This window comes from Bactrocera dorsalis, chromosome 3, assembly GCF_023373825.1.
Source record: "Bactrocera dorsalis isolate Fly_Bdor chromosome 3, ASM2337382v1, whole genome shotgun sequence".
NCBI lineage: Eukaryota > Metazoa > Arthropoda > Insecta > Diptera > Tephritidae > Bactrocera > Bactrocera dorsalis.
This window is the reverse complement of record NC_064305.1, coordinates 16,595,250-16,611,327: the sequence shown is the minus strand read 5'-3', so window position 1 is coordinate 16,611,327 and position 16,078 is coordinate 16,595,250. Positions and strand designations below refer to the sequence as shown.

Below are 16,078 nucleotides of genomic sequence, written 5' to 3'. Positions count from 1 at the left end.
CAAAGTTGTATGAAGGCAAGCGAAGTGGAATAATCTTGTCACTTTTTCCTCTATTTATCGGCTTTTACCAGACTGAGATTAAAATATCTCGGAAACGTACTTTCAGCGCACCAAGCGAAGTGCCTAGGGCTGATATTAACGACCTCAACAAATTTGTTGTAAGTTCAAAACGCTTCGTCGATCTATGAAAACCTGGTTAGATCACCACCTTTAGGATTGTTTGTGCAACGTAACAGACGCATATCTATACAAGTGAAATCCATCAATTAGAAACAAGCTACGACCTAACATAACTGAATCCTCGTATGTGTATTTTATACTACTCTCTAAGAAACTGTTGCCGTTGGTGAAAAAATTCGAACAATCGATTTTCATAAGCTTCTATTGAGGCGAATCGTTCATCAGCAAAGCGTTCGCCGTATACAAGAACAACAGATAGTAATCACTTGGCGCTAGTTCCGGACTATAAAGTGGATGCATATGAACCACCCAACCAGAGCTTCTGGCGGGTCACTATTGATGTGTTTGGCTTGGAACATAATTCCTCTTCCATTAGTTAAATATGGCCGCTCATCAGGCTGTGCAATTGTTTGACAATCCAGGTCCTAACTAAGAATTTGGCCGTAAGGGAGGAGCTTGTAGTAACTGATTCTCTGTCAATTTCACCAAACACATAGCAAAACCTTTCTGACCATTTCTTGACAATATGATTATCGGATCTATTCTAGTACATATCAGATACGTGCACAACATAATTTTAGCCGCTTGGCTTGCCTTTGTCGAAGAAAAATTTTTTGCATACAAAATTCTGAATGTTATTCAAATCAAACATAATGATTTGATGCAGTGAATAGTAAAATATGAGGTGGGCGAATCATCATTTTTACAAATTTTCACAATCGAAAAAGTCATGTGTCACACCTTTCTTTGATATTTTCCGCGTGCCCGCTATAACGATCAACTTATTTTTGGGATCTTTAAAAATGATTTGTGAGCTTTTTGACGTTTTCGATCTCTACGTTGGTTATCTTGGGTATACGAGATCATTATTGTAGAGCAGTAATTTTTCTACAAAACTATGAGTTCTGCAATTTAAAGGGATTTTGGTTTTTCATTGTGTTCGAAAATGTTTAAGATTTTAATTTTGCTTTAAAATAGTCAAATTTTAACCATTAATATCTGTTAAGCGGTTTGGTTTATGAACAAACCGGAAGAGACTTTTTTGTAGAGCATTCAATTTTCTACAAAATCTATGCTACGATTTGTTTCTTGTAGTCGTTGGAAGCGAGAGAATTTACTATATGATAATAAGAAAAAAATAAAAAACTGTGGGGCGGAGGACTTTACCGTCAGAATTAAGAACTCATACTTGGAGAAACTTTCTTCGACATGTCTAAGAACGTATTTTTCAGAGAAAGAAGCTAAAAAAATATTGTTTTTTTGAACCACCCTATAATATATATGAGTTTACACACGTATTAGACATTAAATTCGAACAAATCTATGTATACATATAGATGTATATGTATATAAAAATCTATTTGTGGAAAACAGGTGTTTTCAAACTCACGGTTATGAATTTTAATTGACCATTCGCTGGGTGAATTAATCGATATACATATGTACATAATATGACCCGGCTTTAAGTTTTTGTATTTGTATTGAAATAATATATAACTTGTTATGTTCTGTACTATTACTGTCTCTTTTAGACTTTTTGAAGGGGGTGTGTTTCTTGAACGATTAGGACGGCGTCCAACAAACCAATACTTGACCTTTGAATAAGATATCTCAGATTTGTTGTTAAAGATATCAAAGGTAAAAAATATCGGCAGTGCCCTTTACGAATGTAAGAGGTAGCGAGGGGCAAAAAGGGTCCTATCACCAATCTCATTTTACGGTTGTTGTTATTGTTGTAACGGCAGAATTATGCCGAGTTAACAGTCCTTGGCTGGCTAAAAATCCCTGTCCGTTCCGGTTACGTATACCCGACTGTCGTGGGAACGGCTTACGGCTTACTTTACGGTGTTTTGGGGTGGTGGACCGCTGCCAGTCAAATCTCTTGCAGGAAATAAGAGTTATTAAGAGTGTAATTAACATTAACTGTAGTTGTATTTAAGTGTTTTTATATGTATGCTGAAATAGCTCTTCTTTTCAGTATCATATTAAAAACGATGAATCACATTACCTATAATTGTCATCATGAGTGTGTACTCCAAAAAGCTTCATCATGATCGACGTACTTCACTTACCGTAATCGCCTGACTAAATCAAAATATTTTACTGCTAAGTTTTGAAACTTATTTTCTAGTGTCTTAAGATATGCTTCTAACTAATTCCAATAACATTATGTAATCTCAGTTGACTTTATTTATCTAATATATGCATTTACTATTTTATATTTTCACGTATAAATTGTTTATAAGTATAAATGAAGTTATATTGAACAATATTATTTATTATAAATTATTGGTAAGACATTGTCGCCAGCAGTCAAAATTTAGTAACAGTAATTGTAAATTTACACATAATCTCCAAAAACAAACGGCTTTGTGAGGGTAGTAGTCATGCTTGGAACTTGTTTTGAACTGTTAAAGAAAAAAGAAAAATATCACAGTTAGTTTTTTTAGTATAAACTTATAAATTATAAAGATTAGCTTAGATTTATTTAAGAATCTTTAAGAAGAAGAGAACGCGTTGACGACGAACCTCGTTCAGGAATGCCATCAACATCAATTGATAATCAACACGTCAATAAAATAAACAAGTAAGGAAGGGCTAAGTTCGGGTGTCACCGAACATTTTATACTCTCGCGTGATAAAGTGATAATCGAGATTTCATTATCCACCATTTACATATTTTTTTATTTTGCTGTAAAGTTAATTAGAATTAAATTCTGAGAGATTTACCGATATTTTCGGTAAAAAATTAGGTTAGGTTAGGTTAGGCACTGAGTTCTTCGTGTTCGATATCAGGGACCTTGAAGTTGTGAGTTATAGTCCGATCACGACAATTTTTCCACAAGGGATACCTCAGCTCAAATACCGTATTTGTGCTAAGAATAATTCCGCTATCATCATTGGTTCCTAATGTATACGAGTATATTATACAAAGAAGACATCAGATGGAATTCAAAATAGCGTTATATTGGAAGAAGGCGTGGTTGTGATCCGATTTCACCCATATTTCGTACATAACATCAGGGTTCTAAGAAAATGTTATATACCGATTTTCATTTAAATCGGTACAGTAGTTCCTGAGATATGGTTTTTGGTCCATAAGTGGGCGACGCCACGCCCATTTTCAATTTTTGGAAAAAGCCTGAGTGCAGCTTTTTTCTGCCATTTCTTCCGTAAAATTTTGTGTTTCTGACGTTTTTTGTTAGTCGGTTAACGCACTTTTGATGATTTTCAACATAACCTTGGTATGGGGGGTGGGCGTGGTTATTATCCGATTTCTTCCATTTTTGAACTGTATATGGAAATGCCTGAAGGAAACGACTCTGTAGAGTTTGGTTGACATAGCTATAGTAGTTTTTGAGATATGTACAAAAAACTTAGTAGGGGGCGGGGCCACGCCCACTTTTCCAAAAAAATTACTTCCAAATATGCTCCTCCCTAATGCGATGCTTTGTGACAAATTTTACTTTAATATCTTTAGTTATGGCTTAGTTATGACACTTTATAGGTTTTCGGTTTTCGCCATTTTGTGGGCGATTTTGCCCATCTTCGAACTTAAACTTCTTATGGAGCCAAGAAATACGTGTACCAAGTTTCATCATGATATCTCAATTTTTACCAAGTTACAGCTTGCACGGACGGACGGACGGACAGACAGACATCCGGATTTCAACTCTACTCGTCACCCTGATCACTTTGGTATATATAACCCTATATCTGACTCTTTTAGTTTTAGGATTTACAAACAACCGTTATGTGAACAAAACTATAATACTCCCCTTAGCAACTTTGTTGCGAGAGTATAAAAAACGATAAACCATAACCTACCCTGTTTTAGTCTTCACAGTTGCTATGGCGTTCTTCATGAGCTGCTCTATATTGGTATTATCTCCTTTAAGCTTAATTTCATCGCATAAGGCTTGGACGAATGGGCTGCCGGAGTCGGTGCGGTATGACACATAACCTTAAAGAAAATCAAATATAAGCGTACAATGCTTGCCATTTATATTTATAAGTTTGTTACCTTCAAAAGTACTGTAGCATTTCAATATTTCAGTTGGCGGTCCGCGTGTCGTATAAGCATCTGTTTTATATTCACCTGGTACCAGATCACCTTTACAGGCTTGTATAATGAATATTTTCGGCTTGTCCTTCAACGTTGGTATATCTAGTATTGGATAAAGTATGACTTCGTTCAAATTGTATACGCCATCGGTGGCCGCAATCGAATCATTTGCGCTGCCATGGCTTAGTATAACAATTACCAGGCAAGAATAATTTTTGAAATTCTTTGTTGTCACTAGAAATAAATAAAAACAATAGTAATATGTATACAAAGATGTTCTTAATACAAGTATAGGCATATATTATATGTATGTGTTAGATGTCGCTCAAGGTGAGAGTTATATAGAATATAGTGGTTCTCATAGGGATTTACTGTTAGTAGACTGTCAAAATTATTAGAGCTGCAGAACTGAATCGAGCAGGTACAATCTTTTATAAGAGTGTACAGCTGCTGGCGTATGCCGATGATATTGACATCATCGGTCTCAACACCCGCGCCGTTAGTTCTGCTTTCTCCAGACTGAACAAGGAAGCAACGCAAATGGGTCTGGCAGTGAACGAGGGCAAGACGAAATATCTCCTGTCATCAAACAAACAGTCGTCGCACTCGCGACTTGGCACTCACGTCACTGTTGACAGTCATAACTTTGAAGTTGTAGATAATTTCGTCTATTTAGGAACCAGCATTAACACCACCAACAATGTCAGCCTAGAAATCCAACGCAGGATTACTCTTGCCAACAGGTGCTACTTCGGACTGAGTAGGCAATTGAAAAGTAAAGTCCTCTCTCGACGAACAAAAACCAAACTCTATAAGTCGCTCATAATTCCCGTCCTGCTATATGGTGCAGAGGCTTGGACGATGACAACAATGGATGAGTCGACGTTGCGAGTTTTCGAGAGAAAAGTTCTGCGGAAGATTTATGGTCCTTTGCGCGTTGGCCACGGCGAATACCGCATCCGATGGAACGATGAGCTGTACGAGATATACGACGACATCGACATAGTTCAGCGAATTAAAAGACAGCGGCTACGCTGGCTAGGTCATGTTGTCCGGATGGATGAAAACACTCCAGCTCTGAAAGTATTCGACGCAGTACCCGCCGCGGGAAGCAGAGGAAGAGGAAGACCTCCACTCCGGTGGAAGGACCAAGTGGAGAAGGACCTGGCCTCGCTTGGAATACCCAATTGGCGCCACGTAGCGAAGAGAAGAAACGATTGGCGCGCTGTTGTTGACTCGGCTATAATCGCGTAAGCGGTGTCTACGCCAGTAAAGAAGAAGAAGACTGTCTGTGTATAGTATAGCTGACGTTTAAACCATGAACCGCGCTTACACTAAGGAGATAAGCCATAACTAGACTTTCTCGGTAAAAATTATCTGGGTCCCAGTCATATACGAACAGAAGAAAATGAAAAGGCAGACGAGCTGGCCAGTTCATGGACTCTAGGGGATCACCTTAGATCGTATAACATCAGTAAAACATGTCGTTTCCCTATGGGTTAGTGAATGGTTGACAGATCAAAATGCTTATATGTTTAGGTAAGAATATAGTAAGTAACATTGCAGGTGTTATCACGGGGAAAATACGTTTATGATCCTACCTTCATAAACTGGTTAAAGAGAGTCGGCAAAATGCAAAGTGTGATGAGCCGCGGGAACATTATCTTTGTGAATGCCCATCCTTCACTGACTTTCGACTTTGTTTATCCGGAGTGGCAAACAAGAGGTATTCTCTAAAACCCACTGAGCTACTGTAGCAGTTGGGAGTACAATGGACCTTATATGATGGCTTAAGCTCGGTCGACTGCGTTTAGGCGCTCCTACGCTTTCGTTTTCAATCAAAAAACTAATTTATTAGCAGCTAGTATCAATCAAGGGACAGCCAAATATTTTGAAAATATTCCAGAAGAAACTTAGGACTTACTTAAAATATACCTAGTACTGAGACACGGGACATTTCTACAAAGGATAAAGAGTTACGAAATTGGGGCCATTTAGACAACGTGTGGTACTCCTACTCTCTCACAATTTTGGCATTAACACTGTCGTTCTGAGGATAAAATGTTTTCAAGATTTCAAAAAAAGAATATAGAAATAGGTGGTAATAGGTATGTCACTCGTCAAAGATTAGTCCTCAAGTCATTCAATTTGTTTGAAGCTTCGGATAATTATTTGAAATTTAACAGCTTATTACGACCTGATCAATTTGGATATGGAGCGCTTCGAAACTAATTAGAGAACGCTTCAATTTAGGACTTCAGTAGGACCTATAGGTATATGTTTTCCCCAATATGGTAACTTGGCTTTTGATTTCGTTTCAGATCCTTTGAGAGATATCGGCAGAGAATTTAAATGTTCCCCGAATAAAGGATGATAACCGAATAGAGGATAAGTACAATGTACACCTGTAATGTGTTTGTCCAATGGTTTAATTAAAAAAATTTCGAGTTATTTTTGCTAATGTTAAGAATTTACTCACATTTCCTAATAGTATCCTTGATATTGTTGACTGTAGGATTCTTTTTAGTGTCCACATTTAATTTGTACTTCAGCAATGTTTCCTTTATGAGTTTCGCATCATAGTCGCTGCCATCCCGCTTATCAAATCGCGTCTTGTCCGCAAAGTCTACGGTATTAAAAATCACAGCGTAACCCGGCTTTAGATTAGACTTGACTTGGACTGCACAGGCACTTAGTGACTTTTGCGGCAGCGACAATGTTTGCGTCGGGGACTTGATCGCTGGCGTAAAGCTGCTGCTTTGCGACAAAGGCTTTGTTGTTAGCGGTTTTGTGCTGGTCAAAAGTGGTGAGAGATACATAGAACTGGTGGTTGTTGTGGGTTTGGTGTAACTAATCGCGTCACGTGGCCTATGTGCGCTATTGCCATAAGGCGAGACATTTGTCGATGGACTTATTGTTGTTGTTAGTTTAGAATTAGAAAATGTTGAAGTTATTGTTGTTGCTGGTTTATTGGTATTAAAAAATGCGGCTCTTTTGCTTGCAATGCTAGTGTCACTCGAGCTCGTACCTATTTTCGAGATGGCCAACTTACTTCCGCTACCACTTTGACTGCGACTGTAGCTATTTGTAAGAGGGGAGGCACTTGTTGTTGTTGTACTGCGACTATAACTATTTGCAAGTGGAGAGACGCTTGTTGTTGTTGTACTGCGACTATAACTATTTGCAAGTGGAGAGACGCTTGTTGTTGTTGTACTGCGAATGGGTTTAATCAATGATGAGCCAGTCGGCGGCGCTGAGCTGGGAAGCGCTGGTAGCGCCCTAAGCATTGACTGTGGGGCATAGTTGTCGACATGGACGTTCAACGTTGTTGTTGTTGGCTTACTGCTGGTGAAATCTCGCCACGACGCTCCCGACCCCATTGTTGTTCCAGTCGACTGTTGGAATTTCATTTTTTGCTGTTGTAGAAAGGAAGTCTGTGTGCCGCCATTTGTTTGCGTTACCGTAGTCTCTTGTTTGGTCCATGATGTAGGATTGGTGAAATTCGGAAAGGGACCAGACGTCATTAATAGCTCAGCCAATTCTTCTTTAGTGGGTGTACGACGTATTGAGATCTCAGTGACACGAGCAGTCTTTTGATTCGTCACCGTTTGCCTGACGGTTTGATGAGTCATTTTGTTATTTTCATTGTCGAAAATCGTTGCACTTTTTTCGGTCGTATTCGTTGTCTCCGAGTGCGCTGTGGCAGTGCGCACTTTCATGCGTGGATCCTGTAGCACCAGGGCGTTGTTTTTAGCTTCTTTGGAATCATTTGGTTCCTTCTTTGCACTCTTTTTAAACATTTTGCACAGCTGTTTCAAAGAAATGACTACAACTCACTAACTAACAATTTATGCACAACAAAAAGGTGCTGGAAGATAAGAAAAGATAAGAGCGTGTGTTATCTACAAGCAAATGCGAGGCTTATTCGTTCTATTGATACGCTACATTTCGAACACAATGCAATAATACACAAAATTTGTTTTCTTTTTTTATCATATACTTATCAAAAAATAGAAGTAATAACAAGAAAATTAACTTTGTTTCCCTTCCTTTCCGTCACTAATACAAAATATTCTTTAGATAGAAAAAAATAAAAACTTATTCCGATCATTCAGTTTGTATCACAGCTATTTGGCATAGTGATCCGATATCAGCGGTTTCGATAAACGAGCAGCTTCTTGGAGAGAAAAGGACTTGTGGAAAAGTTCACATCGATATCTCAAAACTTTGATAGACTAGTTCACGTATGTACATATATACAGGCAAACAGTCAGGTGGGCCTGGCTAAAACAACTCAGCTCATCCTATTGAGTCTCTGAAGTTTACATCTGGTTGTTACAAACTTCGTGGCATACTACACTAAGTGTTGCCAGGTGCAATCTGACATTTCCATTGGAAAGTTTGACATTTTTTAGCATAAGATCACTCAGAACGTTTTGTCATTTAATCGTGAATTGTTTTATTTACAGGGAATTAAAAAATTCATCCCGGCCAAAAAATGGAATTAACTCGTGAACATTTTCGTGCGATCATTTTTCACAACTTTCGACGTGGATTATCACGACAAGAGTGCATCGATGAACTAAAATCTTTGTATGGCTATGAAGCACCATCCTATAGCAGTGTGAAAAACTGTTACAACGAATTCAATCGTGGCCGACGCTCGCTCAAAGACGAATTCCGTGAAGGTCGTCCAAAAACAGTCGTTGTGCCAGAAAACATCGATGCCGTACGTGAACTGATAATGCAAGACCCTTATGTAACATAGCTTCAGATAGAGGCACGCCTATGCATTTCTCCCACCAGCATACATTCGATATTGCATGAACACCTGGCCGTAAAAAAGGTTTGTTCTCGTTGGATCCCGCACAATTTGACAATCGCTCAAAAAACGGCTCGTGTGGATTGGTGTGAAGAAATGCTGAAAAAATACAATCGCGGTGCTTCAAAATACGTTTATAAAATCGTCACAGGTGACGAATCATGGATCTATGCGTATGAGCCCGAAACAAAACAGCAATCGACCGTGTGGGTCTTCCAAGACGAGCCAAATCCAACGAAAAAAAAACCATTTTCGTTGATAAATATGCCTATTTTCATTATTAGGCCAGAAATATATATAACAGCCCTCGTATTATACCTTGTTCAGGGTCTAAAAATATATGAAGAACCTAACCTCATGCTCAAGATCAAGTGCTTGTGTGGAAAGCTTTTTCATTTGATGAGATATTTTCAAAAAATTTCGCATGTATTATTGTTTATATATAAATATTTTAGATCAAGTAATTTTAGCATACAGCTGCCATACAAACTGACCGATCAGAATGAAGTTATTTTAAGAAATATTTTGTATTTGTGAAGGGTATTATAGCTTCTATGCAGCCGACGTTAGCGTGTTTTTCTTTTATTTCGTTATCACGTTATCATTTTTATTACACGTAAAAATGAAGAGTTTAACAATTTCACTATAATTTGTTTGCTAATACGTAGGTTGCCATTTATATTTCGGTATTTGCCAACACTAGTGTTCCAAACTGGCGACTCACAACTTTATCGTTTGACATTTGCATACTCAGAACGTTTTGATATAATAGCGGTAATTGTGTTGTTTACAGTAATTTAAAATATACACTTCGGGCAAAAAATGGATTTAATCGGGAACACTTCGCGCCATTATTTTTCACAATGACGTTCGATGAACTTAAGGGGTTTCATGGGTTTACGGGTCACAAAAAATCGAATTTTTTTATTATCTTATTATTCTATAAAATTCTCTAGAATATTCTCTAGAATATTGTCTTAAATTTTCAAGTTGATCCGAGTAATAGTTTCGGAGATACAGCCTTGAGAACTTGTGCGCTCGCTTGCTGGGCTAAATGCGTCGTCTTTTCACCCTTTTTCCTGAAACTGTTTTTTTGAATACGGTTGGCAATATTTCTCTAGAACTACTCAAATTCATGAAATTTTACACAGGTCTTTGAGATACAATTCTTAAAAACTTGGGCGAAGAATTTTTTTTTCGATTACAACTATTTGAAAAAAATGTCGCGAAATTTTCACTGAAAAAAATTTTTTTTTTGTAAAAATCTCTGCCAAAAACTCAATATACAGTTTTTTTTCTTCGTCGAAGTTCTAAGTTCAGGTTTTAACTGAAACACGTATTTTTTAACCTTAGATGATCTTTTAAGGAGTTATCCTGCCAACGCGGGCGCATTTTTTTCCGAGGGGTCACCGAAAATAGCGTTGAAATAGTCGAGTTCAAAAAATTTGTTTCCAAAAATTTCATGTTTGTAACAATAAAAAATTCTAATAGAATATTTTATTTTTTATATGAGAAAAAAAGGCTGAAAAAAGGTTGTTTTTTAACCTGAGGAACCCCATGTAATCCCTTAATTGAATTTTTGGTGATTAAGCACCGTCAAGGACCAGTGTTTATCGATGTTGTGGTGAGTTCTAGCGAAGTCATAGATTGTAGATGTTAAAAAACTACGACCTCGATGCTTCCAAACAAGTCTGTGACATCGTGCCAGGTGATGAATCCTGTATTTATGCGTATGAACTCTAAAATAAACAACATTCGACTGTATGGGTGTTTCCAGAAGAGCTGAATCCAACAAAAGTTGTTAGCGCACGAACCACTTCCAAGCAAATGGTTGTCTGTTTTTCGCAACACCGATGTATGTCGCAACCATACCACTGGAACAACGCAGAACACTAATACGGAGGGCTACACAACCATTTGTTTGCCAGTTATCTTTTAAGATCTATAAATCAGGAAAGCCAACCGCATAAGACAGATTACTCTCCACCACGAAAATGCGAGCTCTTACACGGCGACTGAAACAATTGCATTTTTAAGCACTCAAAATATGTATTTGATGAGTCATCCAGTCTTGACTCGGCATCATATGTAGAAAATATAGTAAGAAAGTAAGAAGTCAACACTTTTCGACACCCAAAGCGGCGGTTTATCCATTCAAAACGCATGTTTTGAAGATACCTCAATCTGAGTGGCAAAGATGCTTCGACAATTGATACAAACGCATACATATCTTAAAAGAAGATATTTTAAGGGGGTATTCTAGTCTAGAAATTTAAAAAAATCTATTTTTTTTATATTTTCAAAGTTTAACTATTCAAGAATATGTATTCAAGAGGATTTTTCAAAATTCAAATTATTTTCGGAGATATAGGCATTTTTCTAACCCGGCATCCAAACTGGTTCGGCCGGAACGCGAAACTTTAAACGCGTTTTTCTCAAAACTGACTTTTTCGGAACGATGCCCACGATTTCACAGGTTCTACTGGACCGATTTACTCGATTTTTTTTTTTTATAGAGTCTTCTTTGTAGGCTTGTCTATGGTTGGAACTAGCCCCATTCCCAAATTTTTATTTTTATTATTTTAAAAAAATTCGAAAGAGTCAGAAAAAGTGATCCAAAAACACTTTTTTTTAGGCATCCGCCATTTTGTGAAAAATTGTTTTTCCCACTTTTCCGTAGTTCCGACCATTGCGACATTATTCTAGATTAATAATCTTTTTTTCTTTTTGGTTTCAGATAACTAGGAGGGTTGAAATCATGGGCATGATCACGTGGAAATTTTTAGAGACCCCCCACTTCGTCAGCTCATAATACTAGAAATTTTTTACTTTTTTTAGTTTTTATTTTTTTTCTCTACTCTTCTAAAATTAACCATTAACACTAATAAAAAATGGATAATAAAAATATTAATTGCCTTTTTTACGACACTTTAAAAATTACCTGAAATTCATGCTTCTAGACTAGAATACGAGTACCCCCTCAAAAAATAATAAAGCGATTTTCTATGATTCTGTAGTCCAAAAATTTAAAATGCAACCCTCATAAACATAATCTTTAAATAGAAGTTTGCTAATAATAATGGAAATTTAAGCGTTAAAAACAAAATCGCTTATTGTGAACCCCCGAATATTCAAATATAAAGGTAAATACGAGTGCACACCGTTTTGTTCGATAAATTATTGTCTTTGTTTAGGTAATGTGTATTAATCCACTCTCATAGAAACGATCGTTCCTATTGGCAAACCCTTGAACAATAAAATTTCACGAACTTTTGTGAATACACTATCGATGTGTGTGGCTTGCCGTTGTCCTAATAGAACACAATTCCTTTCCTATAGGCTTAACTGGGTCGCCTTAGTGAAGGAAGCGATTTCTTTCTTCGGACGGTGTGAATTAAGAGAAAATGGAAAAGCATTCCTAGCCGTAAATCCTAACTTGGCCACGACTTGCGCCGTCTCTCCGCAATTAGACCACGATGGTTTCCGATTGACGTTGTCGTAAATTACCGCTTGCGTTTTCGTAGTGTTTTTAATGAAAGCCAAATTTCCTACTCCTATGCTTGAGAAATGAGCTCCAAATCTTGACGAAAATTTTACCAAATTCAACAGTTGGAATGATGTTTCGTCTTTTTAGAGAAGTTAATGGCTTGTGCCATACTCTAGTAGGCCCATCATTGTAAGACAATATCATCTTGGTCTCGTCGTAGAATACGACATCATCCCAATAGTTCACAGGTTCCGAAATTAGTTTCATAGCGAACGAAAAACATTTCTCAACATTTTGTGCAGACAGCAGTGGCTTTTTGATAGCAAATCTTGTTGCATATTCGTGTCGAAGTATGGCCTGGCGCACAGTTCCATGAGAAACTTGAATATATCACTTTTCGTAAAATGGTGTCCTCATAAAAAGTAGTTAATCTCATTAACCTTTGTGGGTATAATATTGGGTAGTCGAAAAAACCTTTTCTAATTTCTAATCAAACTTCAACTTATTTTTTTTTTATAGCGAGCCAACCATTGTTGTGCTACACGAACTGATACAGCGTCATCTCCGTAAACTTCACAAATTTCATTGCGAATTTCATCATTATTTTCACTCATCTTTTAACAGCTGTAACTTTTCTCCAACTTCACCGAATTTAAGTTTTGGTTAAATGAAGCTTAAAATTTCACCTTTCCAACACTATATAGTATGACACAATGTGTTTGGTAGCACTGAAGATATACTCGTATGTACGACTGCAACAATATCTATGACGAAATACGAGAAGACTTTTTCGACTAGACAATATTTCTTGTACAACTTATGAATGGATCAGCCTGTAGTCCATCTCTGTTGTCTCATATTAATTTTAACGGCTATTAAAATTTTCTACAACAAATTTTGACTTAAACGAACCTTTTCGCCATATATGTCTATCTATCAGACTCACGCTTTACCATTAAACATTATTTTATCTACTCTAAACTAGTAATTTTAAAATATAATAAACTTGTTTTAATCTAATCTTAAGTTTGGCTGTTGAAATTTTTGTTTCTGTAGCTGAGCAGCTTAAGATTGCAACGCTTAAAAACTCTCTCCGCTAATTCCGCTCGTTTGCGTATTGCGCCCTGCTCCCCTTGCGTCGGTTGGTTGGGAGGAGCGTAAACGTTGGGTATTATTATTATTATTACTGTCTAAATAAACCTTACAAAATTTTGAAAAAATGATAAGAAGAGGAATGTCTCTCGTGAGCGAGAGTAAGAGAAGTTGCCGCTAATTGGCATCAAAAGTGTCCGCGCTTAGAACCAGACGCTTTTATTATACCCTGAACAGGGTATATTAAGTTTGTCACGAAGTTTGTAACACCCACAAGGAAGCGTCGGAGACCCTATAAAGTATATATATAAATGATCAGTATGTCGAGCTGGGTCGATTTAGCCATGTCCGTCTGTCTGTCCGTATGTCTGTATATATACGAACTAGTCCCTCAGTTTTTAAGATATCGTTTTGAAATTTAGCAAACGACATTTTCTCTTAAAGAAGCTGCTCATTTGTCGGAATGGCCGATATCGGTTAATTATAGCATATAGCTACATACCATGCAAACTGAACGATCGGAATCAAGTTTTTGTATGGACATTTTTCACATTTGACCAGATATATTCACGAAATTTGGTATATAATATTTTCTAAAGCAACAATATAAATAATCTCCAAAAAAATTGTTTAGAACGGATTACTATAGCATATAGCTTCCAAACTGAACACATAGTTACTAACAGAAATGCACCTGTGAAGGGTATTTAGCTTCGGTGCAACCAAAAGTTAACGTTTTTTCTTGTTTGCTTTTTTAATTGTTCCGCAATTTGTTATGATAATTTCTCCCGTATTCACCGCAGCCGCGCAAACTCCAATTGTTTAACTGTTATCTAATACTTACATATTAACGCACATTAGATTTTTTTATAATAATTGTTGATTTTATTTATCTTAGAGTTAATCACTGTTTTGGCTACTTATTTTTGTAAATTACAGCGCGTGTTACCAATATATTGACTGCGCTTATGATTATAGAAGAAGATTGTCAAGTCGTTAGCACTTCTGTGTACGTATTACATTAAGCTTAGTCACCGATCATTTACAGCAGTAAAGCTCTGCTTTGTTTACGTGAGTACACTGAATTCTAAGAAAGACTTTGAGTTGCTACTTGTGGAGTCATTAGGGTGTCGTGTTAGTATTGGAATGACTACCCGAAGCTACAAAGCATTGAAATAAGTTTTGTGAAAACCAACACATGCACATACATATGTATACAACAGCTAAAGAACAGTAAAAGCGTAAATAAATATTTATCGTAGCGCTGTCACACTAAACACGGTTGCTTGTTGGTAGAAATTTTATTTACAAAACTTACTAACAGGTAGCCCTTGTGTTGCAACCTTGCGCTAACTGTCAACTGACTCATGCGCAGTTGACTTCCGCTTCTTTCTTTTTTTTATGGAAATGCTGCTTTGCGCGCATTTTCGTAAACACAGTGAACTTCCTCATAACCGGACACCTACCGTCACAGTGTTTTTTATTGAAATGCTGCTTGGCGCGCAGTTTTGTTTGAGTCACCCGAAACAGACGCCTCCAACTCAAGTCAAGCCATGATCATTTTGCGTATTTTTCTTTAAAAAAATTGTGGCAGAACTCCATAAATTAATAAGAATAAAAAAACATGAACTAAAAATTTTATATTTTACTTTACTTTTTACTGTCTTTACAAATTTTTTGTTTGTGTCCGTTCAGAGATAATTTGAACGAAATAGTGTGCGAGTCCGGTTATTGGAGCGTTTTCATGCCCGGTTATGGGAATTGGTTTTGTACGAAAATATTAATGAAAACGTTGTGTTCATGAAATTTGTCCGGTTATGGCTGGTGTATGGCTATAAAGATTGTTATAGCGGAATTTAACAGAACATATATTTTATATATAAAATTTGAACTTTTTTTTGCTTCAAGGGATAGAGAGATATTTAAAGAATATTGATGCCATTTTTCAATTACGAGTATATCGGCTGATTAGAACTTGAGATATTGTGGAAATTCCAGCCAAAAAAGTAGTTCAAAACGAATTTAAAGTTTTGACGTTCGCTAAACCAGTTAAATTGCCACGAAACTAAATCGGGTATAACTTGAAAAATAATTTGAGTTTTGAAAAATCCATCTATGGAATTATGAAAACAAAAATTTTTTTTTACACTGGCCTTAATGCCAAACATCCAGTGTTATGTGGATAGTTTCGATACAAGAAACATACATCTATATTAGCCCTCATATACCTAATAAAATCATTAAAAATAGTCTGTGATATTTAAATAATAGCGATTATTTTCTTAAACACAATTTCATTGAAATCGGTTTAGCTCTTGTTCCAAATCGCATTCCGCTTGACATGACTCACGCGTATTCTGTCAAAAAAGGCTATTAAAATAAGTACATCCACTTAGATAATCCGTTATTTAGGTATCCGTTCCTGCAGTTA

At 36.7% G+C, this 16,078-nt stretch overlaps 1 protein-coding gene across 1 annotated transcript; it reads right to left on the bottom strand.

Annotated features, from left to right (window-relative positions):
* Positions 1 to 2,349: 2,349 nt before the first annotated feature.
* Positions 2,350 to 14,697, bottom strand: LOC105226319 (mucin-5AC). The gene is made up of 5 exons (XM_049452515.1): positions 14,492 to 14,697; positions 6,726 to 8,114; positions 4,205 to 4,480; positions 4,009 to 4,144; positions 2,350 to 2,588 (listed from the first exon to the last, which is right to left on the bottom strand). Exons 2-5 carry the CDS (start codon positions 8,044 to 8,046, stop codon positions 2,522 to 2,524), a joined length of 1,800 nt encoding a protein of 599 aa, XP_049308472.1. The 5' UTR covers positions 8,047 to 8,114; positions 14,492 to 14,697; the 3' UTR covers positions 2,350 to 2,521.
* Between the last annotated feature and the right edge of the window lie 1,381 nt (positions 14,698 to 16,078).